This window comes from Ranitomeya imitator, chromosome 5 (assembly GCF_032444005.1).
Source record: "Ranitomeya imitator isolate aRanImi1 chromosome 5, aRanImi1.pri, whole genome shotgun sequence".
NCBI lineage: Eukaryota > Metazoa > Chordata > Amphibia > Anura > Dendrobatidae > Ranitomeya > Ranitomeya imitator.
The window spans coordinates 291,921,557-291,946,247 of NC_091286.1; the positions used below are offsets into that span (position 1 = coordinate 291,921,557).

Here is a 24,691-nt window from a genome sequence, read left to right on the forward strand (position 1 = left end):
ATTAGTGGAGGGTCAATCTGTGCGGTAACCCAGGGCCCCCCCAGACCACTGGGCCCTGGGCTACCGCCCATATTGACCCTCTGATAATCCGCCCCTGATTGGACGCCATGTCGCGTTTGGAGAGCCCCTGATGTGCCTAAACAGTGGAAACCCCCCACAAGTGACACCATTTTGGAAACTAGACCCCCCCATGGAACTTATCTAGATGTGTGGTGAGAACTTTGAATGCCCAAGTGCTTCACAGAAGTTTAGAATGCAGAGTCGTGAAAATAAAAAATATATTTTTTTCCACAAAAAAGATTTTTTAGCCCCCAAGTTTTTATTTTCACAAGGGTAACAAAAGACATCGGACCCCAAAAGTTGTTGTCCAATTTGTCCTGAGTATGCTGGTACCCCATATGTGGGGGTAAACCACTGTTTGGGCGCACGGCAGAGCTCGGAAGGAAGGAGCGCCATTTTGGAATGCAGACTTTGATAGAATGGTCTGTGGGCGTTATGGAGGGAGCACCATTTTACTTTTTGAGCGCAAAATTGGCTGTCGTGTTTGGAGACCCCCTGATGTACCTAAACAGTGGAAACCCCCCAATTCTAGCTCCAACCCTAACCCCAACACACTCCTAACCCTAATCCCAACCCGATCCATAATCCTAATCACTAACCCTAACGATAATCACAACCCTTACTCCAAAACAACCCTAATGTCAACCCTAACCATAACCCTAATCAAAACCCTAAATCCAACACACCCCTAATCCTAATCTCAACCATAACCTCAAACCTAACCCTAATCCCAATACACCCCTAATCACAACCCTAACCTTAACCCTAATCCCAAACCTAACCCTAATCCCAAGCGTAACCCTAATGCCAACCCTAATACCAACTCTAATCCAAACCCTAACCCCAAATCTAACCCTAACTTTTGCCCCAACCCTAGCCCTAACTTTAGCCCCAACCCTAACCCTAGCCCTAAGGCTACTTTCACACTTGCGTCGTTTGGCATCCGTCGCAATCCGTCGTTTTGGACAAAAACCGGATCCTCCAAGTGTGCCCGCAGGATGCGTTTTTTTGCCCATAGACTTGTATTTCCGATGGGTCGTGACGGATGGCCACACGTCGCGTCCGTCGTGCACTGGATCAGTTGTGTTTTGGCGGACCGTCGGCACAAAAAAAGTTCAATGTAACGTTTTTTTGTACGTCGCGTCCGCCATTTCTGACCGCGCATGCGTGGCCGTAACTCCGCCCCCTCCTCCCCAGGACATAGATTGGACAGCGGATGCGTTGAAAACTACATTCGCTGCCCACGTTGTGCACAATTTTCACAACGTGCGTCGGTGTGTCGGGCCGACGCATTGCGACGGCCCCGTACCGACGTAAGTGTGAAAGAACCCTAACCCTGAATTTAGCCCCAACCCTAACCCTAAATTTAGCCCCAACCCTAACCCTAGCCCTAACCCTAGCCCTAACCCTAATTTTAGCCCCAACTGCTCTTCTCCTGTCGGCCGGCAGATAGCGATAGATGGCGGGCGCACTGCGCATGCGCCCACCATTTTCTTTACCCCAGCAGCCAGGAGGAGCAGCAGGAGGATCCAGGGACACCGGTAACTATAATAGGGTCCCCCGAATCCCCCTATTTCTCTGCCCTCTGATGTGCGATCACATCAGAGGACAGAGAATTACACTTTGATTTTTTTTTTTTTTTTTGCGGTCGCCGGTAAACAGTTAATTACCGGCGATCGCAAAACAGGGGTCGGTAAAACCGACCCTGATCATGTTCTTTGGGGTCATGTTCTTTGGGCTACCCCTGGCAGCCGAGACCCCAAAGATTCTCCCGGTGCCGGCCGGCGGGCGCACTACGCATGCTCCCGCCATTTTGAAGATGGCGGCGCCCACCGGGAGCCACGAGGAGCACCGGGGGAGATAGGTGAGTATCGGGGGGCTATCTGGGACCCCTTTTCTGTCCTCTGATGTGCGATCACATCGGAGGACAGAGAAATTAAAAAGAGATCGCGTTTTTTTTTTGCGATCGCCGGTAAACGGTTAATTACCGGCGATCGCAAATGCGGAGTCGGTAAAAAAAAACCCGAATTATGTTCTCTGGGGTCTCGGCTACCCCCGGCAGCCGAGACCCCAGAGAAAATCCGACTCTGGGGGGGCGCTATTTACTTTTTCCACAGCGCCGTTAATTAACGGCGCTGTGGTTTAAGTACCCTTAGCGGCCGCCGTTAAAAGGCGTATCGGCGGTCGCTAAGGGGTTAAATGCTTACGAAGCCTTTGCAAGTGTTTCTGCTAATTATTCTAATTTACTGAGATAAATGACTTTTGGGTTTTCTCTGGCTGTAAGCCATGATCATCAACATTAACAGGAATAAATGCCTGAAATAGATCACTCTGTTTGTAATGATTTTTTATAATTTGAGTTTCACTTTTTTTATTGAAGAACTGAAATTCATTCTCGACTTAATCTTTTAATTTCATCTCCACCATGGGTCCTTTCGTCCCCCTCCCCCCTCCCTCCTCCAAGCCCCCCCCCCCCTTCAGCTCCCTCTCCCTCCCCTTTCTTACCTCCTCACCCCCCCCCCCTCTTTCCTGTAACCCTCTCAATCTTTCTATTCCTATCTTAAAACTTTACTCATGTTTCTAATGTTTCCACGGTTTCTCTAATCACCTTTGCTAGTTTCCCTTTCTTCTGAATCTATGTCAAAGTTTGATCCAGAATCCTTTTCCAGTTCTTCAAATTTATCGTATCCCTACATCTTGTTGGACTTTTGTTATTGTCCCATTGGATACCTAATGTTGTTTGAAACCTCCTCTGGCTATTTCTCAATTCCTGTTCAATTGTGATTCCTTTTTCTTCAATAAAAAGAAAATTGAAAGAAAGAAAGAAGAACTGAAATAACTTAACTTTTTAATGATATTCTAATTTTGTGAGAAGCACCTGTCGATAGTATGGTATTGCTCCCTTGGCTGGGTTGTCAGGCACTACTCCCATGCAGATAAAGATACAAGATGCTGCTTCTCTGTATGCTGGAATAAAACAATAGTAGAAAGGGATAGACTGATAATTCTGCTGAGCTGGTGGTCAAGAAGGTATCCAATTGGAGTGATTTTGTTGAACAAAGAGCAGTTTTATTAATCTACCTGTGTCATAGTTGAACAAACTCCTTCATCAGGAAAAATGCAACGAGGGCACAGAAAGGTACTGGGGTTTAAATAACCCACAAACTGGAGCCAACGGGCATAAATACACCCCCTGGCGGAGTGTACAGACAATTTTCATTGTTGATTATATTCAATAAAATAAGAAAAAGAAAAAAAATAAAGAAAGCATTGTCATATGAATAAAAAAAACAAATGAAACTAAAAGATCATAAAATAGGTGTGTTAAAGGAGAATTATTTAAGAAAAATAATTAAATATGGAAAGAAGTGTGAACAAAAACTGGGACACGTGTTTCCATTTATAATTCGTCTTAGGTGTATTAAAAGATAATTCATTAAGACTAATTATCTTACAATTTTAATATCCTTAAGGCTATGTGCACACGTTCAGGAATTCATGCAGAAAATTCCTGTGGAAATCCGGACATTTCTGCCAGATTTCCGCATGAAATCCGCATGCGTTTTTTTGCGCGGTTTTGACGCGGTTTTTGCGCGGTTTTTCCCAGGCAGTTCCCAATGCATTAGACAGTGGGAAATCTGCAAAAAAACCCACAAAATTAAGGAAGAGGTTCATTATTTTTCCGCAATGCGTTTTTCATGCGGAAAAACGCACATCATGTACACAGAAATTGCGGATTCCATTATGAATGATGGGATGCTTAATGTATGCAGATTATTTGCAGTTTTATAGCGTTTTTATAGTGCAAAAATGCTAAAAAAAAGCAAATAATCTGCAACGTGTGCACGTAGCCTCACTGTCATTTGTTTTTTCTTGTTTACATGACAATGCTTTTTCTTTGCGTATGCCCTTACTTTATTAACAAAATGCTGCATGCCAAATTGCTGAAACTAACCGTGCCCCCATCATAAAAAATATATAAATCTGATCTATAAAAATAGTTTTATTAAGGAGAATTAATTTTTAATTTAGTGGTCCTAAAAAAAACCCACTTGAAAAATGTTAAAACAGACATGTATTTCCCATGTATTATGATCAAAAATATAAAAATTATTTGAACAAAAATCTTTGGGAGGCTAAATGACCTGATGTCGAACTGGTTCATCCTGACCAAATTCGCAACTCCATTTGATGTTGTGCAGCCCCAATCTTGTAAGGAACCTTCCCCACACTTCACTGTTCATATGACGTTTGACCCTGTGTTCAGTGGCTTTGTCGGGGCCTACGTAATAATAAATAATCCTATCACACAACTAGAAATAGCCGTGGAGCGTACCTAACACGACCTAGACGCCTCTTCACAGCCTAAGAGCTAACTAGCCCTAAAGATAGAAAATAAAGCCTTCCTTGCCTCAAAGAAATTCCCCAAAGGAAAAGGCAGCCCCCCACATATATTGACTGTGAGTTAAGATGAAAGTCACAAACACAGAAATGAAACAGGTTTCAGCAAAGGGAGGCCAGACTTACTAAACAGACCGAGGATAGGAAAGGTATCTTTGCGGTCAGCACAAAAAACTACAAAAGATCACGCAGAGTGTGCAAAAAGACCTCCGCACCGACTCACGGCGCGGAGGGGCCACTCTGCATCCCAGAGCTTCCAGCTAGCAAGGCAAAATCATGATAGCCAACTGGACAAGGAAACAATGAACAAATAATTAACTAGCAGGGACTTAGCTTCTGCTGGAGTAGACAGGTCACCAGAAAGATCCAAGAGCGAACTGAACCAGTACAAGAACATTGACAGCTGGCATGGAGTAACGATCTGAGTGGAGTTAAATAGAGCAGCCAGCCAAAGCATAAACTACGTCACCTGTGGAAGGAACCTCAGAAGCAGCAGCTCCACTCACAGCCACCAGAGGGAGTCCATGGACCGAACTCGCCGAAGTACCATTCATGACCACAGGAGGGAGTTCGATAACAGAATTCACAACAGTACCCCCCCCCCTTGAGGAGGGGTCACCGAACCCTCACCAGAGCCCCCAGGCCGATCAGGACGAGCCAAATGAAAGGCACGAACTAGATCGGCAGCATGAACATCAGAGGCAAAAACCCAGGAATTATCTTCCTGACCATAACCCTTCCACTTGACCAGGTACTGGAGTTTCCGTCTCGAAATACGAGAATCCAAAATCTTCTCCACCACATACTCCAACTCCCCCTCGACCAACACCGGGGCAGGAGGATCAACTGAGGGAGCCATAGGTGCCACGTATCTCCGCAATAACGACCTATGGAACACATTATGGATGGCAAAAGAAGCTGGAAGGGCCAAACGAAATGACACAGGATTGAGAACTTCAGAAATCTTATACGGACCAATGAAACGAGGCTTAAACTTTGGAGAGGAAACCTTCATAGGAACGTGACGAGATGACAACCAAACCAAATCCCCAACACGAAGTCGGGGACCAACACAGCGCCGACGTTGAGCCTTCTCCTGGGACAATGTCAAATTGTCCACCACATGAGTCCAAATTTGCTGCAACCTGTCCACCACCGTATCCACACCAGGACAGTCCGAAGGCTCAGCCTGCCCTGAAGAGAAACGAGGATGGAAACCAGAATTACAGAAAAAAGGCGAAACCAAAGTAGCCGAGCTGGCCCGATTATTAAGGGCGAACTCAGCCAAAGGCAAGAAGGACACACAATCATCCTGATCAGCAGAAACAAAGCATCTCAGATATGTCTCCAAAGTCTGATTAGTTCATTCGGTTTGGCCATTTGTCTGAGGATGGAAAGCCGAAGAAAAAGACAAATCAATGCCCATCTTAGCACAAAAGGACCGCCAAAACCTCGAAACAAACTGGGAACCTCTGTCCGAGACGATGTTCTCCGGAATGCCATGCAAACGAACCACATGCTGGAAAAACAATGGCACCAAATCAGAGGAGGAAGGCAATTTAGACAAGGGTACCAAATGGACCATCTTAGAGAAGCGATCACAAACCACCCAAATGACCGACATCCTTTGAGAGACAGGGAGATCTGAAATTAAATCCATGGAAATATGCGTCCAGGGCCTCTTCGGGACCGGCAAGGGCAAAAGCAACCCACTGGCACGAGAACAGCAGGGCTTAGCCCGAGCACAAGTCCCACAGGACTGCACAAAAGAACGCACATCCCGTGACAAAGGCCACCAAAAGGATCTAGCCACCAAATCTCTGGTACCAAAGATTCCAGGATGAGCCACCAACACCGAACAATGAACCTCAGAGATAACTCTACTAGTCCATCTATCAGGGACAAACAGGTTCTCCGCTGGACAACGGTCAGGTCTATCAGCCTGAAACTTCTGCAGCACGCGCCGCAAATCAGGGGAGATGGCAGACAAAATTACCCCCTATTTGAGAATACCCGCCGGCTCAGGAACACCCGGAGAATCAGGCACAAAACTCCTTGACAGGGCATCAGCCTTCACATTCTTAGAGCCCGGAAGGTACGAAACCACAAAATCAAAACGGGAGAAAAACAGCGACCATCGAGCCTGTCTAGGATTCAACCGTTTGGCAGACTTGAGCCAAGTCAAATTCTTGTGATCCGTCAAGACCACCACGCGATGCTTGGCTCCTTCAAGCCAATGTCGCCACTCCTCGAATGCCCACTTCATGGCCAACAACTCTCGATTGCCAACATCATAATTGCGCTCAGCAGGCGAGAATTTTCTAGAAAAGAAGGCACATGGTTTCATCACCGAGCCATCAGAACTTCTTTGCGACAAAACAGCCCCTGCTCCAATCTCAGAAGCATCAACCTCAACCTGAAACGGGAGTGAAACATCTGGCTGGCACAACACAGGGGCAGAAGAAAAACGACGCTTCAACTCCTGAAAAGCCTCTACAGCCGCAGAGGACCAATTGACCACATCAGCACCTTTCTTGGTCAAATCATTCAACGGTTTAGCAACACTAGAAAAATTAGCGATGAAGCGACGGTAAAAATTAGCAAAGCCCAGGAACTTCTGCAGGCTCTTCACAGATGTCGGCTGAGTCCAATCATAAATGGCCTGAACTTTAACAGGGTCCATCTCGATAGTAGAAGGGGAAAAAATGAAACCCAAAAATGAAACCTTCTGAACCCCAAAGAGACATTTCGACCCCTTCACAAACAAGGAATTCGCACGAAGGACCTGGAACACCATTCTGACCTGCTTTACATGAGACTCCCAATCATCCGAAAAGACCAAAATATCATCCAAATATACAATCATGAATCTATCCAGGTACTCTCGGAAGATGTCATGCATAAAGGACTGAAACACAGATGGAGCATTAGAAAGCCCGAATGGCATAACCAGGTACTCAAAATGGCCCTCGGGCGTATTAAATGCTGTTTTCCATTCATCGCCCTGTTTAATTCGCACAAGATTATACGCCCCTCGAAGATCTATCTTGGTGAACCAACTAGCCCCCTTAATCCGAGCAAACAAATCAGACAGCAGCGGCAAAGGGTACTGAAATTTGACTGTAATCTTATTAAGGAGGCGGTAATCAATACAAGGTCTCAAAGAGCCATCCTTCTTGGCCACAAAAAAGAACCCTGCTCCCAACGGTGATGACGACTGGTGAATATGACCCTTCTCCAAGGATTCCTTTATATAACTCCGCATAGCAGCGTGCTCTGGCACAGATAAATTAAACAGTCGGTCCTTAGGAAACTTACTACCAGGAATCAAATTAGTAGCACAATCGCAATCCCTATGAGGAGGTAAGGCACCGGATTTGGGCTCCTCAAATACATCTCGGTAATCTGACAAAAACTCAGGGACTTCAGAAGGAGAGGAAGGCGAAATTGACAGCAATGGAACATCACCATGTACCCCCTGACAACCCCAGCTGGACACAGACATAGATTTCCAATCCAATACTGGATTATGGACCTGTAGCCATGGCAACCCCAAAACGACCACATCATGCAGATTATGCAACACCAAAAAGCGAATATCCTCCTGATGTGCAGGAGCCATGCACATGGTCAATTGAGTCCAGTACTGAGGCTTATTCTTGGCCAAAGGCGTAGCATCAATTCCTCTCAATGGAATAGGATACTGCAAGGGCTCCAAGAAAAAACCACAGCGCCTGGCAAACTCCAAGTCCATCAAATTCAGGGCAGCGCCTGAATCCACAAATGCCATAACAGAATAGGACGACAGAGAGCAAATCAGAGTAACGGACAAAAGAAATTTAGACTGTACCGTACCAATGGTGGCAGACCTAGCGAACCGCTTAGTGCGCTTAGGACAATCGGAGATAGCATGAGTGGAATCACCACAGTAAAAACACAGCCCATTCCGACGTCTGTGTTCTTGCCGTTCAACTCTGGTCAAAGTCCTATCACATTGCATAGACTCAGGCCGATCGATCTGAATGGCCAAGGACATAGACTCATTCAGACCAGCAAGCGTGGGAAATCCCACCATGACATCCTTAAGGACTTCAGAAAGACCCTTTTTGAAAATTGCCGCCAGGGCACACTCATTCCACTGAGTAAGCACAGACCACTTTCTAAACTTCTGACAGTACACCTCCGCTTCATCCTGACCCTGACACAAAGCCAGCAAGATTTTCTCTGCCTGATCCACTGAATTTGGTTCATCATAAAGCAATCCAAGCGCCAGAAAAAACGCATCTACATCACGCAATGCAGGATCTCCTGGCGCAAGGGAAAATGCCCAGTCTTGAGGGTCACCACGCAACAAAGAAATAATGATTTTTACTTGTTGAACGGGGTCACCAGAGGAGCGGGGTTTCAAAGCTAGAAACAGTTTACAATTACCGTATATACTCGAGTATAAGCCGAGATTTTCAGCCCAAAATTTTGGGCTGAAAGTGCCCCTCTCGGCTTATACTCGAGTCAAGGTGGGTGGCAGGGTCGGCGGGTGAGGGGGTGAGGGCGCTGAGGTATACTTACCTAGTCCCAGCGATCCTGGCGCTGTCCCTGCCGTCCCACGGTCTTCTGTGCTGCAGCTTCTTCCCCTCTTCAGCGGTCACGTGGGACCGCTCATTACAGAAATGAATAAGCGGCTCCACCTCCCATAGGGGTGGAGCCGCCTATTCATTCCTCTAATCAGCGGTGCCGGTGACCGCTGATAGAGAAAGAAGCTGCGGCACCGAATACCAGGCAGAGGGACAGCGCGAGGATCGCCAGGACTAGGTAAGTATAGCATATTCACCTGTCCTCGTTCCAGCCGCCGAGCGTCGCTCCATCTTCCCGGCCGGCGCCTCCATCTTCCCGGCGTCTGTGCTCTGACTGTTCAGGTCAGAGGGCGCGATGACGCATATAGTGTGCGCGGCGCCCTCTGCCTGATCAGTCAGAGCAGAGACGCCGGGAAGATGGAGGCGCCGGAACGAGACGCCGGGAGCTGCAATCAAGGGAGGTGAGTATGTGTTTTTATTTTTTTATTGCAGCAGCGGCGGCGGCAGAGATTTATGTGGAGCATCTATGGGGCACAGTGAACGGTGCAGAGCACCGTATATGGCACATCTATGGGGCACAGTGAACGGTGCAGAGCACCGTATATGGCACATCTATGGGGCACAGTGAACGGTGCAGAGCACCGTATATGGCACATCTATGGGGCACAGTGAACGGTGCAGGGCACCGTATATGGCACATCTATGGGGCACAGTGAACGGTGCAGGACACCGTATATGGCACATCTATGGGGCACAGTGAACGGTGCAGAGCACCGTATATGGCACATCTATGGGGCACAGTGAACGGTGCAGGGCACCGTATATGGCACATCTATGGGGCACAGTGAACGGTGCAGGGCACCGTATATGGCACATCTATGGGGCACAGTGAACGGTGCAGAGCACCGTATATGGCACATCTATGGGGCACAGTGAACGGTGCAGGGCACCGTATATGGCACATCTATGGGGCACAGTGAACGGTGCAGAGCACCGTATATGGCACATCTATGGGGCACAGTGAACGGTGCAGAGCACCGTATATGGCACATCTATGGGGCACAGTGAACGGTGCAGAGCACCGTATATGGCACATCTATGGGGCACAATGAACGGTGCAGAGCACCGTATATGGCACAGCTATGGGGAAATATGAACGGTGCAGAGCACTGTATGGCACAGCTATGGGGAAATAATGATCTATTTTTATTTTTGAAATTCACCGGTAAATGCTGCATTTCCACCCTAGGCTTATACTCGAGTCAATAAGTTTTCCCAGTTTTTTGTGGCAAAATTAGGGGGGTCGGCTTATACTCGAGTATATACGGTATTTTTGAAAATTCAGGAACTTAGATCTATCCCTAGAAAACAAATCAGGAATTGGAATTCTAGGCTCTAACATCGGATTCTGAACCACAAAATCTTGAATGTTTTGTACCCTTGCAGTGAGATGATCCACACAAGAGGACAGACCTTGAATGTCCATATCTACACCTGTGTCCTGAACCACCCAGAGGTTAAGGGGAAAAGAAAGACAAAAAACACTGCAGAGAAAAAAAAATGGAAGCCGGACTGTGAAGGGTCTAGGAGGGCGTGAATGGAGAGGTAACGCATAAGGCGGGAGTAGACTAGGCGCTCCAAGAATTTTGAGATGAAGGAGAGATTGGAGACCGGTCTGTAGTTGTTTGTGCAGGATGGGTCGAGGGTGGGTTTCTTTAGTAAAGGAGTAATTATAGTGTTTGAAGGAGGACAGGAAAATGCCTGAGGAGAGTGAGAGATTAAAGATTGTAGTTAGATGAGTAGTGACGACTGGAGAGAGAGACTGGAGGAGATGAGAGGGAATGGGGTCGGTAGAGCATGTAGTCGGACGAGAAGAAGAGAGGAGCCTGGAGACTTCTTCTTCTGTGATGGGATCAAATGCGGAGAGTGAGCGAGGGGAGATGTAGGGAGGGATGGGAGTCACTGAACTTGGTGATTGGGAGCAGATTTCCTGACGGATATTGTCTATTTTCTCTATAAAGTGGGAGGCCAGGTCATCAGCACCAATGTCTGTTATAGGGGATTGAGCTTTTGGCCTGAGGAGGGAGTGAAAGGTGTCAAAAAGTTTCTTGGGGTTGTTGGATAGTGAGGAGATCAGAGTGGTGAAGTAGGTCTGTTTGGCGATGTGAAGGGCAGAGTTATAGGTTTTTAACATAAATTTGGAGTGTATGAAGTCTTCTGGTGTGCGAGTTTTCCTCCATAAGCGTTCAGCACTCCTAGAGCATCGCTGGAGAAATCGGGTTTGTGATGTGAGCCAGGGCTGTTTTACTCTGTGTTTGGAGGTTCTGAGGGTGAGGGGAGCTACTTGGTCTAGGGTGCTTCTAAGAGTGTCATTGTAGTGATGTACCGCCAGATCAGGACAGGAAAAAGAGGAGATTGGGGACAGTGATGAGTGTAAGGAGTCAGAAAGTGTATGAGGGTTAATGGCTTGTAGATTTCTGATTGAATGGTAGGTAGGAGGGTGCTGGGGTGAGCGAGGATTTGTGAGCATGAAGGAGAGAATGTTGTGGTAAGAGAGGGGAAGCAGTGAGTTATTTAGGTAGGAGATTGAACACAGCCGGACAAAGACCAGGTCAAGGGTGTTACCGTCCTTGTGTGTCTCAGAGCTTGAGAACTGTGAGAGGCCAAGCGAAGTGGTTAGTGATAGAAGCTGGGATGCAGATGTAGAAGTGGGGCTGTTTATGGGGATGTTGAAGTCTCCCAGGATAAGGGTTGGGAGTTCTGAGGACATGAAGTGCGGCAGCCAGGCAGAGAAATGGTCCAGGAAGTGGGTGGGTGAGCCTGGGGGCCGGTATATGACCGCTACTCTGAGGGAGAGGGGACGGAAGAGCCTGATGGTGTGGACCTCAAAAGAAGGGAATGAAAGTGAATGAGTTGGTGGGATGACCTGGAAGGTGCATTGTGGAGAGAGGAGTATGCCGACTCCACCACCAGGTCTGTTTGTAGGTCTCGGGGAATGGGAGAATTGTAGGCCACCATGGGAAATGGCAGCAGGGGAGACAGTGTCAGAATCCTGGATCCAGGTTTCAGTGAGGGCCAATAGATTTAGAGAGTTGTTCAGAAAGTAGTTGTGCAGGAAAGGAAGATTGTTACATACAGACCATGGATTCCATAGGGCACATTTAAAAGAAGGAGATGAGGGAGTGCAAGTAATATTAATAAGGTTAGAATGGTTTTGATGTGAGGGTAGGGGTTGAGGTTGGTGGATGGTGGACCGGGGTTGGGGGAGATGTCCCCTGAAATCACTAGGAGTAGGAAGATAAAAAGCAAGAAGTTTTTTGAATTGTAAGAAGTTTTTTTGTGCAGTGTGTTTTGGCAAGATGGACTGAGTTTTTTCAGGAGGGTGAGAAGTGCATGGGAGCTGTACATGGGAGAGGGAAGTATAGAGGGGCTGATGTATATGAGTTGTGATGGAGGGGGGATTGGGTGGTGGATGTGGATTGCAAGGGAACATAGGAGGATAGGAATATAGCACATGGATAGAAGGGAGAGCAGAGTGTGGGTTACCTGACTCATGCCTTGACTAACTGCCATTGAATAACTGCTATAACTTGATGCTTAGCTAATGCGATGCTTTGCTGAATGAGTGTGACCCCACACATGCGTGCACCCCTAAGAATGAATCTAAATTTATGGGCCCCAGTGCAGGGAGAGGACAGCGGGATTATGGGAGCTGGTTAGTTATAAATTAGGGACAGCTGCTCAACACATCCTGGTGTGGATAGATGATCAAAGATGCAGTCCTGATAACATCTCTATACTAACACCTCTTCTGTGATAAGCATCTACAGAGACTCCCCCTGGAGCTACAACAGTGAGTACTGAAAACCATGTAACTGATGATGAATTCTAGCACAGGACTTGAATGACATGAAATTACCATTCAGGGTGCTTGCTGACACACAGAAAATCATTGCAAAATACAGAGACATTCAGGATCCAGGGAGAGCTTGGGATATTCATTGCATACCATTCAGGGTGTTTGCTGACACACAGAAAATCATTTCAAAATACAGAGACATTCAGGATCCAAGGAGAGCTGGGGATATTCACTGCATACCATTCAGGGTGCTTGCTGACACACAGAAAATCATTGCAAAATACAGAGACATTCAGGATCCAGAGAGAGCTGGGGATATTCACTGCATACCATTTTCGAGCCAGGGAGCTTTCTAGGAAAGTTCCCACGATCTAGGAACAGCCAGCAGAGGGCGCCTCACCGCAAATGCAGGTAAATATAGGTCAATGACCTACTTTACCTACATTCTCCGGGGTTTTGCAGACATGAGCAGCTGCATTAGCAAAGTTCGTGGCTGCAAAATATTTTAACCCCTTCAGATGGATTTACATCGTTGGACTTTACAGATCTGCGGAAGGTAAGGATATTGTTGGTTTATTATGTTTTTTTTTTGTTACAGAACGAGGGTCTTCAGTGATTGGATTGGGTGTTCAATAAAATATTAAAACAACCTTTGCTTTTATTTCATTAAAATAATTTTTAATATTGTGTTTGTGTATTTTTTTAACCCTTTACTAGTATTGGATTAATAATGGATAGGTGTCATAATTGACGCCTCTCCATTATTAATCTGGCTTAATGTCACCTTACAATAGCATGGTGTCATTAACCCTTCATTACCCCATATCCCACCGCTACACTGGAATGGGAAGAGAGTGGCCAAGTGCCAGAATAGGCGCATCTTCCAGATGTGCCTTTTCTGGGGTGGCTGGGGGCAGATGTTTTTAGCCGGGGGGGGGGGGGGCAATAACCATGGACCCTCTCCAGGCTATTAATATCTGCCCTCAGTCACTGGCTTTACCACTCTGGCGGAGAAAATTGTGCGGGAGCCCACGCCAGTTTTTTCCGCCATTTAAACCCTTAATTTACTAGCTAGAACGGCCAAATTTTGCATAGACACACTACTAACATTAGTAGTGTGGAATATGCAAAAAAAAAATGGTGATATGAGATGGTTTACTGTATGTAAACCAGGTCTCATATCATGTCGGGTTTTAGGAAGGAGAAAGCAAAAGCCGGTAATTGAATTACCGGCTTTAAAGCTGTCTAGCGCTGGAAGAAATATTAATAAATATATATATATATATATATATATATATATATATATATATTATGTGTCTCACTGATATATATATATATATATATATATATATATATATATATATATGTATATATATACCTATTCTATGTGTACACATTCTACCTATTCTACTGGAAGCTGTCAGTGTGATTTTACTGTACACCGCACTGAATTGCCGGCTTTTCTCTCTAACAGCGCTGCGTATTTCTCGCAAGTCACACTGCTGGTCCGTGTGTGATCCGTATTTTTGGGGCTTCCATAGACTTTCATTGACGTTTTATTTGCGCAATACTGTGACAAACGCAGCATGCTGCGATTTTCTACGGCCGTAGAAAGCCGTATAATACTGATCAGTTTAATACGGCAGATAGGAGCAGGGGCATAGAGAATAATTGTGCCGTATGTTTTGCGAGTTTTACGGACGTAGTTTCTGCGCTCTTACGTCCGTAAAACTCGCAAGTGTGAAGCCGGCCTCACAGGCTGAGTGATGTGATCCCACTGACCTCCAGCTTTTTATCAATACTTTGATCAGTTGGTTTTTCTAATCAAGCAGTATTTTATGTATTTTTATGAAAGACATTTATTTTTCTCTTCTAGGGTACGGGAAAGGCAACTCTTGGGAAGAAGCTGTCACAGTCATGGAACTGCATTTTCATTGAAGGTAATGGTCTTTCTATATCTGAAGACATACTGGTAGGGAATTTAGAAATGTCATTTTACCTCTAAAAAAGCAGCATTTGCATTAAAGCAAAAATAAACTAATATTCTGGAAAAGCGAAACGGCTCCCACCATCCCAAATAAAATCCAGTGATGTATGTACCCCCAAATCCAAATTCCCCCTTCTTCTTAGCCCCACTGTGCCTAAAACCCAGTAATTGGCCACATGTTTGGCATTTTTGTAACGGGTAGAGTGTACTTAGCAATTTACAGGGTACATGTCTCCAGAAGCACAAGCTGGCCACAATGTATAGGGGCGCTACAATATATGGTGGCTCTACACGGTGTGGTGACACAATGTGTGGGTACTAGACTGGTATATTTCCAATTCTTCGGAAAAAATGCCTGTCTTGGACGTTACAAAATAGTCACTGCAACTGTAGATGAATTCTTTGAAAGATACAATTTCTATAATGGGGTCACTTTTGGGAGTTTTCTACTGTTCTGGCAACTTAGGGCTCCACAAATGTCACTTGCAAACTATTCTAAGGCTCCAAAAGACAAATGGCGCTTCTTCCTGCTCAGCCCTGATGTGAAGTCAAACAGTAGTTTCTGATGACATATGGGGCATCACTGCATTCGAGAGAAATTAGGCAATAAATTGCGGGGTCTAGTTTCACCTATTAACACTCGTGTAAGTGACAAATTTGCAACATATAAAAAAAATGCATTTTTACCACTAAATGTTATATTTCCACATCCCAATGTTATAAAATTCTGTGAGGCACCTATGGGTTGAAAATACTCAATACTCCCCTAGATGAATTCCTTAAGCAGTGGGGTTTTCAATATGGGGTCACCTAGTGGGGGGTTTCTGTTGATCTGGCACTTCAGTGACTCGACTAATGGAGCCCACGATCTATTGAAATGGAACCTGCATTCTAAAAGCCAAGTAGAGCTCCTTCCCATCCGTTCCCTGCCATGTGCTCAATCAGTAGTGTACAACCACATATTGGGTACCGCCACATTCACTAAAAATTGTATAACAAATTATGGGGTTAATTTTCTCCTATTACCCCTCATGGAAATTATACATTTTGTGCTAAAACAGTATTTTAATTTAAAAAAAAATGTATTTTTTTGTTGTCACATCTAAATGTTATAAAGTTTTGTGAATCAACTGTAGGTTGCTCAGTACACTCCTAGTGGAATTCCTTGAGATGTCTAGTTTCCAAAATGAGGTCACTTTTGGGGGTTTTCTGCTTTTCTGGCATGTCAGGGGCTCTCCATAGCTCGACATGCCTTTGACCATCAATTCGAGACGCATTTACACTCTAAAAATCAAATAGCAGTCTTTCATTTCCGAGCCCTGCCATGTGCCCATTTTTTAACACATATGGGGTATCTTCATATTCAGCAGAATTAGCGTAACAAATTATGGGGTCCGTTTTTTCCTATTAGCCATTGTGAAAATTACGTAGTTGGGGCTAAAACAACATTTTACGCGAAAAAACATGTTTGTTTTTACATCCATATTTTAAAAACTTCCGTGAAGCAACTACAGGTTCAACAAGTTCAACAAACCCTTAGGCCACATTCACACGTTGTGTCCTGTCCTGCGGGTTCTCCCGCAGCGGATTTGATAAATCTGCAGGGCAAACCCGCTGCGGTTTGTCCTGCGGGTTCCGTTGCGGGATTTTACCCCTACTATTGATGCTGCATATGCAGCAATATGCAGCATCAATAGTAATGTTAAAAATAATAAAATAATTATATACTGTACTTACCCTCCGACGTCCCGATCTCCTCGTCCCTGCAGGCGGCGGTCCAGTTCCAAAGATGCTGTTCGACCAGGATCTTCGTGACGTCACGGTCATGTGACCGCGACGTCACCACAGGTCCTGGTCGCATAGCAAACCTGAGACCGTACGGCTGCGTGCAGCGCTGAGACTTCAGAGGGTGAGTATATCATGATTTTTTTATTTTAATTCTTTTTTTTTTTTACACAAATATGGTTCCCGGGGCCTGGAGGAGAGTCTCTCCTCTCCTCCACCCCGGGTATAACCCGCACATTATCCGCTTACTTCCCGCATGGTGTGCACAGTTCCATGCGGGAAGTAAGCAGATCAATGCATTTCTATGGGTGCAGAATCGCTGCGATTCTGCACAAAGAAGTGACATGGTCCTTCTTTTTTTCCGCAGCAATTCAGCGCGGTTTTTTTCGGGATTTTCCGCAATGTGGGCACAGCGGTTCTTGTTTTCCATAGGGTAACATTGTACTGTACCCTGCATGGAAAACAGCTGCGGACCCGCAAAATCGCGGCGGTTCCGCAGTTAAAAACGCATATTGTGAACATGGCCTTAGGTGAATTCCTTCCAAAATGTGGTCAATTTTGGGGGTTTCTGCTGTTTTGTTACCTCACAGACTCTGCAAATCAGACATGGTGGAAACCACCAAAAGGAGTACCAGTAACACCAAAAAATAAATAAATGAAACATAACCTCTATTAACCCCTTTCTGACATTAGACGTACTATCCCGTCGAGGTGGGGTGGGCCCGTATGGGTGGGCCCGTATGCCCACCGACGGAATAGTACGTCATAGCGATTGGCCGCGCTCACGGGGGAGCGCGGCTGATCGCGGCCGGGTGTCAGCTGACTATCGCAGCTGACATCCGGCACTATGTGCCAGGAGCGGTCACGGACCGCCCCCGGCACATTAACCCCCGGCACACTGCGATCAAACATGATCGCAGTGTTCCGGCGGTATAGGGAAGCATCGCGCAGGGAGGGGGCTCTCTACGTGCTTCCCTGAGACCCCCGAAGCAACGCGATGTGATCGCGATGCTGCAAGGGTCTCTTACCTCCTCCTCCCTGCAGCAGGCCCGGTTCCAAAATGGCCGCGGGGCTGCATCCGTGCATTAGTGTAATAAAATATATATTCACATGTCGGGATCTCAATTCCAACCAATTCTGCGTTGAAAAAGTAAAACAGTGCTCCTTCCCTTCCGAGCTCTCCTGTGCGCCCAAACGGGTTTACCCCAACATATGGGGTATCAGCGTACTCAGGACAAATTGGACAACAACTTTTGGGTCCAATTTCTCCTGTTACCCTTGGGAAAATACAAAACTGGGGGCTAAAAAATAATTTTTGTGGGAAAGATTTTTTTTTTTTTATTTTCACGGCTCTGCGTTATAAACTGTAGTGAAACACTTGGGGGTTCAAAGCTCTTACAACACATCTAGATGAGTTCCTTAGGGGGTCTACTTTCCAAAATGGTGTCACTTGTTGGGGGTTTCAATGTTTAGGCACATCCGTGGCACTCCAAACGCAACATGACGTCCCATCTCAATTCCAGTCAATTTTGCATTGAAAAGTCAAATGGCGCTCCTTCCCTTCCGAGCTCTGCCATGCACCCAGACAGTGGTTTACCCCCACATATGGGGTATCGGCATACTCAGGACAAATTGTACAACAACTTTTGGGGTCCATTTCTCCTGTTACCCTTGGTAAAATAAAACAAATTGGAGCTGAAGTAAATTTTTTGTGAAAAAAAAGTTAAATGTTCATTTATATTTAAACATTCCAAAAATTCCTGTGAAACACCTGAAGGGTTAATAAACTTCTTGAATGTGGTTTTGAGCACCTTGAGGGATGCAGTTTTTAGAATGGTGTCACACTTGGTTATTTTCTATCATATAGACCCCTCAAAAAGACTTCAAATGAGATGTGGTCCCTAAAAAAAAATGGTGTTGTAATAATGAGAAATTGCTGGTCAACTTTTAACCCTTATAACTCCCTAACAAAAAAAAATGTTGGTTTCAAAATTGTGCTGATGTAAAGTAGACATGTGGGAAATGTTACTTATTAAGTATTTTGTGTGACATATCTCTATGATTTAATTGCATAAAAATTCAAATTTGGAAAATTGCGAAATTTTGAAAATTTTCGCCAAATTTCCATTGTTTTCACAAATAAACCCAGGTAGTATCAAGGAAATGTTACCACTATCATGAAGTACAATATGTCATGAGAAAACAATGTTAGAATCACCGGAATCCGTTGAAGCGTTCCAGAGTTATAACCTCATAAAGGGACAGTGGTCAGAATTGTAAAAATTTGCCCGGTCATTAACGTGCAAGCCACCCTTGGGATAAAGGGGTTAAATGATCACACATACAATCAAGGTCACATGAAATATAATAGAAAATTCAAAATAGAAAAAGGAGGGAGGAGACAAAACTGGTACACTAAGGGTAAGTCACAAGTCCACTGTATGACAAGTGTAGGGATTTCACTCACTCAGCTGCGACGGCTGACACTCAGGAGACGTGTTCCTTTAAAGTTCACTGGGTTTATTGCTTCATAAACCATGTGGCAAACAACAGAAAACAAATAGCCTTTGGTTCAGGTAAAGAAAAATAAGTGTCCAGTTCATCCGGCTCAGTCCTGAAGCCGTAACACACTCAGGAGGGTTTCACCTCCACACATACCTACCTGTGTTAAGCATTAGGCTTTCTTTTATATGTCTAACCACACCCAGAACCCATCACATGACCAGACATGTGGTTGTGACATCACCACAGGTCCTGAAACACATATAGGTAGCCATGGTTACTTCACAGCAACAAGCCATCTATAAGACACATATCTCCCATCGATTAGACATCCTTTAGCCACGCTACATACCTCCCCCCTCTGCCTAAAGCCGTGGGGCTTGGCACTTTCTCCCACTAGACAAGGGATTCTTGACAGGGCATCAGCATTACCGTGCAGCTTTCCGGCCCTATGTTCCACATGGAAACAGAAGTCCTGCAGGGCTAAGAACCAACGGGTGACCCTAGCATTTCTACCCTTCGTTTCCCTCATCCACCTAAGTGGGGCATGGTCGGATATCAGTCTAAATTTACGTCCCAGCAAATAGTACCGTAATGTGTCGACTGCCCATTTTATGGCCAAGCACTCCTTTTCAACGACTGAGTAGTTCTTTTCAGACGAGGACAGCTTCCTACTCAGATAGGAATGCTCCCACCCCAACATCTGAGGCATCTGTCTGAAGAATAAACTCTTTCTTGAAGTTTGGGGCCATCAGGACGGGTTGCTTACATAAAGCCTCTTTCATTTCTTGGAAGGCTGAATCTGTTTCTTCGGACCACTTAACCATTACTGATTTTGTCCCTTTTAGCAGGTCAGTCAGAGGCGCCGCCATTGTGGCGAAGTTTGGGATGAACCTCCTGTAATATCCCACGATTCCCAGGAAGGCTTTAACTTGCTTCTTGGAAACTGGTTTTGGCCATGTTTGAATTGCCTCCACTTTACTGATTTGGGGTTTTATTTCTCCATGACCCACTATGTATCCAAGGTACTTAGCTTCTTCTTTACCCAATGCACACTTCTTCGGGTTTATTGTAAATCCGGCCTCTCTTATAGCATCAAACACCGCTTGGACTTTCTCCAGATGACTCTCCCAGTCCGGGCTAAAGATGACGATATCATCTAGGTACGCAGCAGCGTATGCCTTGTGGGGTGCAAGGACTCTATCCATAGCCCTTTGGAAGGTGACCGGAGCTCCCTGTAGGCCAAATGGCATCCGGACATACTGGAAGCATCCATCTGGTGTAGAAAACGCCGTCTTCTCCTTGGCTTCCTGTGCCATGGGGATCTGCCAATACCCCTTCGTCAAATCCAAGGTGGTTTTGTACCTGGCGGGCCCAAGCCTTTCGATGAGCTCATCAACTCGGGGCATGGGATATGCGTCGAACTTGGAGACCTCATTCAACTTCCTATAGTCATTGCAAAATCTCCACTCCCCATCAGGTTTTGGGACCAGGACAATTGGGCTTGACCAACCGCTCTTGGATTCCTCAATGACTCCAAGCTTCAACATACGCTCCACTTCCTTGGAGACTATTTCTCGACGGGCCTCAGGAATTCTATAGGGCTTCACGTTCACGCGCACATGGGGCTCTGTCAGGACCTCATGCTCTATGACCTTCGTGTACCCAGGCAACTCGGAAAACAGGTCCCTGTTTTTCTGGAGTAACTCCCGGCATTGCTGTTTCTGGGACTCCGATAGCGTCTCCGCTATAGTAACCGCTCCAACCTCATCTTCTGGGTTGCTTAACAACGATGGAGTTACTGTCGGCTCTCTATCTTGCCACGGCTTGATAAGGTTGACATGGTATACTTGGAATGGTTTCCGTCTTCCTGGTTGGTGAATTTTATAGTTTACTTCACCAAGTTTCTCGACAACCTCATATGGCCCTTGCCATTTGGCCAAGAACTTGCTTTCCACTGTCGGAACTAACACAAGAACTCGGTCTCCCGGATTGAATTGCCTCACTCTTGCAGACCGGTTGTAGACCCTGGCCTGAGCTTCTTGTGCTTGGAGAAGGTGTTCTTTCACGATAGGCATCACCTTTGCAATCCTCTGCTGCATCAGGGCCACATGCTCAATGACGCTTCTGTGGGGCGTGACTTCGGCTTCCCAGGTTTCCTTGGCTATATCCAGGAGTCCTCGTGGATGTCTGCCATACAGAAGCTCAAACGGTGAGAAACCTGTGGAGGCCTGTGGAACTTCACGAATGGAAAACATCAAATAGGGTAAGAGACAATCCCAGTCTCTACCGTCTTTCTCTATAGCTTTTCTCAGCATGCTCTTCAGTGTCTTGTTAAATCTCTCAACAAGGCCATCTGACTGGGGATGGTACACCGAGGTCCTCAACTGGGAGATTTTCAGGGCTTTGCATAGTTCCCTCATCACCTTGCTCATGAAAGGTGTCCCCTGGTCAGTCAGGATCTCCTTCGGCAGACCTGTCCGGGAAAAGACATGGACCAACTCGCGAGCTATACTCTTTGAAGAAGAATTTCTCAAGGGAATTGCCTCAGGATAGCGTGTGGCATAGTCCAGGATGACTAATATATACTGATGGCCCCGGGCTGATTTAACTAAGGGACCGACCAAGTCCATGGCAATTCTCTCGAATGGCACCTCAATAATGGGCAGTGGCACAAGGGGGTTCCGGAAATGAGGAGTGGGAGCAGTTAGCTGACATGTAGGGCAGGACCTGCAATAGTTTACTATTTCCCGGTGGCACCCAGGCCAATAGAACCTCTGCACAACCCGTTCCTGCATTTTTTCCACCCCTAGGTGTCCACCCAAGATGTGTGAATGGGCCATGTCCAACACCTTCCGTCTATATGGACCTGGCACTACCAACTGCTCTACCAACTCCTCCCTTATTTTCGTGACCCGGTACAACAACTCCCTGCTCATTAGAAAATGGGGAAATCTTGTGTCTGCCCCCGGCTCCTGTACCACCCCGTCAATAACTGTGACATTATTAAAGGCTTCCCTCAGAGTGGGGTCCCTATGTTGGGCAGTCCCAAAATTTTCACCGGATACCTCTAACTCCAGAATGTCAGATGCAGGGGACACTTCCTCCTCATCTCCAGCCAGGACACAAAAAGGAAATCTGTCTGACTCTGGGTGTGGCACCACCCTTCCCGGGTTCACTGGTTCCCTACTCTTGCTAGGGAGCTCAGAACCTTTCCCCCACAAATCCCAAAACAAACAGAAATCCCGGCCAATAATTATAGGGTGCAACAAGTCCTGAACGACGCCGACTATGTGGGACTCCGTGCCACATGTCGTTTCAATGTTCACACTGGCCACAGGGTAGTCCTTTGCATCACCATGTATGCACCGCACTCCGACCTTCTTTCCCGGGAGCAGGTGGAGAGGAAAAGTGGCCCTCACCAGGGTCACTAGGCTCCCCGAGTCTAACAGTGCCGTTACTGCTTGACCGTTCACCTTCACGGGACATGCTTGAGGTCCCTCGTTGGGCGGAGAGTTCACACTGCAAGCTGGATACGCATAGTATGAACAACGGCGTCCCATGCTGCAGTCCATCTGCTCAGTGGTTTGGGAACAACGGGCAGCTATATGTCCTGGCTTGTGGCACCTCCAACAAATAATATCACCCGTGGGGACCTTGGGCACCACCTCCCCCGCCCTTTGTGACCTTGGATGCACCACCCCTTTTTGGGACTCAGCTGCCTTCTGGGATTCCCAGTACGGCATGGGCTGCCTCCCGAAGGAGCCTTCCAACCCTTGGTACCTCTCAACCAGTCCGATCAGCTTGTCGGCATTCTGGGGATCACCCTGGGCAACCCAAGACTGTATAGGCCTCGGGAGGGAATGGACAAACCGATCCATCATCACCCGTTCTACCATCTGTGCAGGCGCAGAGGACTCTGGCTGCAGCCATTTCTGGACCAGGTGCAACAGATCAAACATTTGGGAACGAGGTGGTTTGTCCCGGTGATAGCCCCAGGAGTGAACTCGCTGTGCCCTGACAGTCAGTGTCACCCCCAAACGTGCGAGAATCTCGGCTTTCAATTTGTGATACTCTTTGGCATCTTGCAAGGTCAAATCATAGTACGCCTTCTGGGGTTCTCCCGTCAGGTATGGCGCAAGTACCTCTGCCCACTGCTCTGGCGGAAGTTTTTCCCTCTCAGCGACCCTCTCAAACACCGTCAGGAAGGCCTCAACATCATCCCCGGGAGTCATTTTCTGCAATGCGCGTCTTACCGTTTTCCGGACGTGGGTGTCATCAGCCAAACCTGGGGTTGGGGCGCTCGCCTTGCCCTGGATGGCGGTTGCCAGAAGCTGCATCTGCTGCTGATGCTCCTGCTGGCTCTGCTGCATCTGCTGCCGTTGCTCCTGCTGGCAGAGGCGTATCTAGGGTTTCTGGCACCCGGGGCAAGAATTCATTTTGGCGCCCCCCCCCCTCCCCTTCCCCCCCCAGCACATATGCAATTTGCGCACTTAGTCATGTACCCACAAGCTCCTCTCCCTAATGCTCTCAATGTTCAGTGAAAAACTGAGAAGCAGAAGAAAAGCTCGTTGTCACCAGACCATAAGTGTGAAAGTCACATATGAGTGACGTGTCCATGTGACGACTACTGGAACCTGCTGACCTGAATCCTGACATCGCAGACTTCTGAATTCTCACAACGAATGCACTGGACACTTTTAGGATTCTCCCTTGCCGGTGGACGGTCATGTCAGTACAAGCATGTGATTTGTATAATTCTGAACACATTCCGACTAGACGTGCCCGGCCTCGCTCAGTTCATTTTCATTGACGGAGGCCACACATGTCTAGTCAGCACGTGACCACATGTATGTAAATTGCCAGCACGAGAGAATCCTGACAGTGTGCAATGAGCACTGTGAGAACTCAGAAGTTTGCAGTCACGAAGAATGACTGCAGACACATTACAAACCTGGACATCCCCTTTAATGCTCCTAACATAAATAAAAACATGAGAGTTAGTCAGTATCACAATTAACATTTACATCCAGGTACCTTATAGATGATGTCGTCTCTGGAGTCGTTCTTCTTTTCTTCATCTTCACGATGCCCTTAAAGATACAAGTGTCATTATAATGCTCCTGAATGAAAAATTGCCCCTCACTATATTGTCTTCACAAAATATGACCCCCACACTGTTCCTCTTATGGTACATGCTCTTCACACTGACCTCTCCTTTCCATACCGGTCCCCTCTTCACACTGTCCTCTCACACTGTGTCCCCCATATAGGGCCCAGTATTTATACTGTACTCTCTCATCACACTCCCCCTCCTTGGTATACTGTCCCCTCCTGGCTGTGCCCTTACACTGCCCCCATGCTACGAACCCACTACTCAGTTTCTATTCTGTGCCCCATCACCCCCTTTGCTGTTCATTTTGTGTCCTCAAATCTCCCATCTCCACTCCAATTCAACCCCACACAATAAATCCCCCCATTACCCACACAGCCCCTCATCACCCCATCTCCTGATCCCCCACACAG

General features: G+C 46.6%; 1 protein-coding gene across 3 annotated transcripts in view; it reads left to right on the forward strand.

The window, feature by feature from the left end:
* AK9 (adenylate kinase 9) overlaps positions 1–24,691 on the forward strand; it is a 234,122-nt gene that overhangs the window by 49,295 nt on the left and 160,136 nt on the right. For 2 of the 3 annotated variants that reach the window (XM_069726227.1, XM_069726228.1), the window contains exon 3: positions 14,768–14,831. The exons of the other annotated variant lie outside the window; for it this stretch is intronic. In XM_069726227.1, the coding sequence (XP_069582328.1) occupies positions 14,768–14,831 (64 nt within the window). The remainder of the gene's footprint in view (positions 1–14,767; positions 14,832–24,691) is intronic. 3 annotated transcript variants of the gene reach the window in all.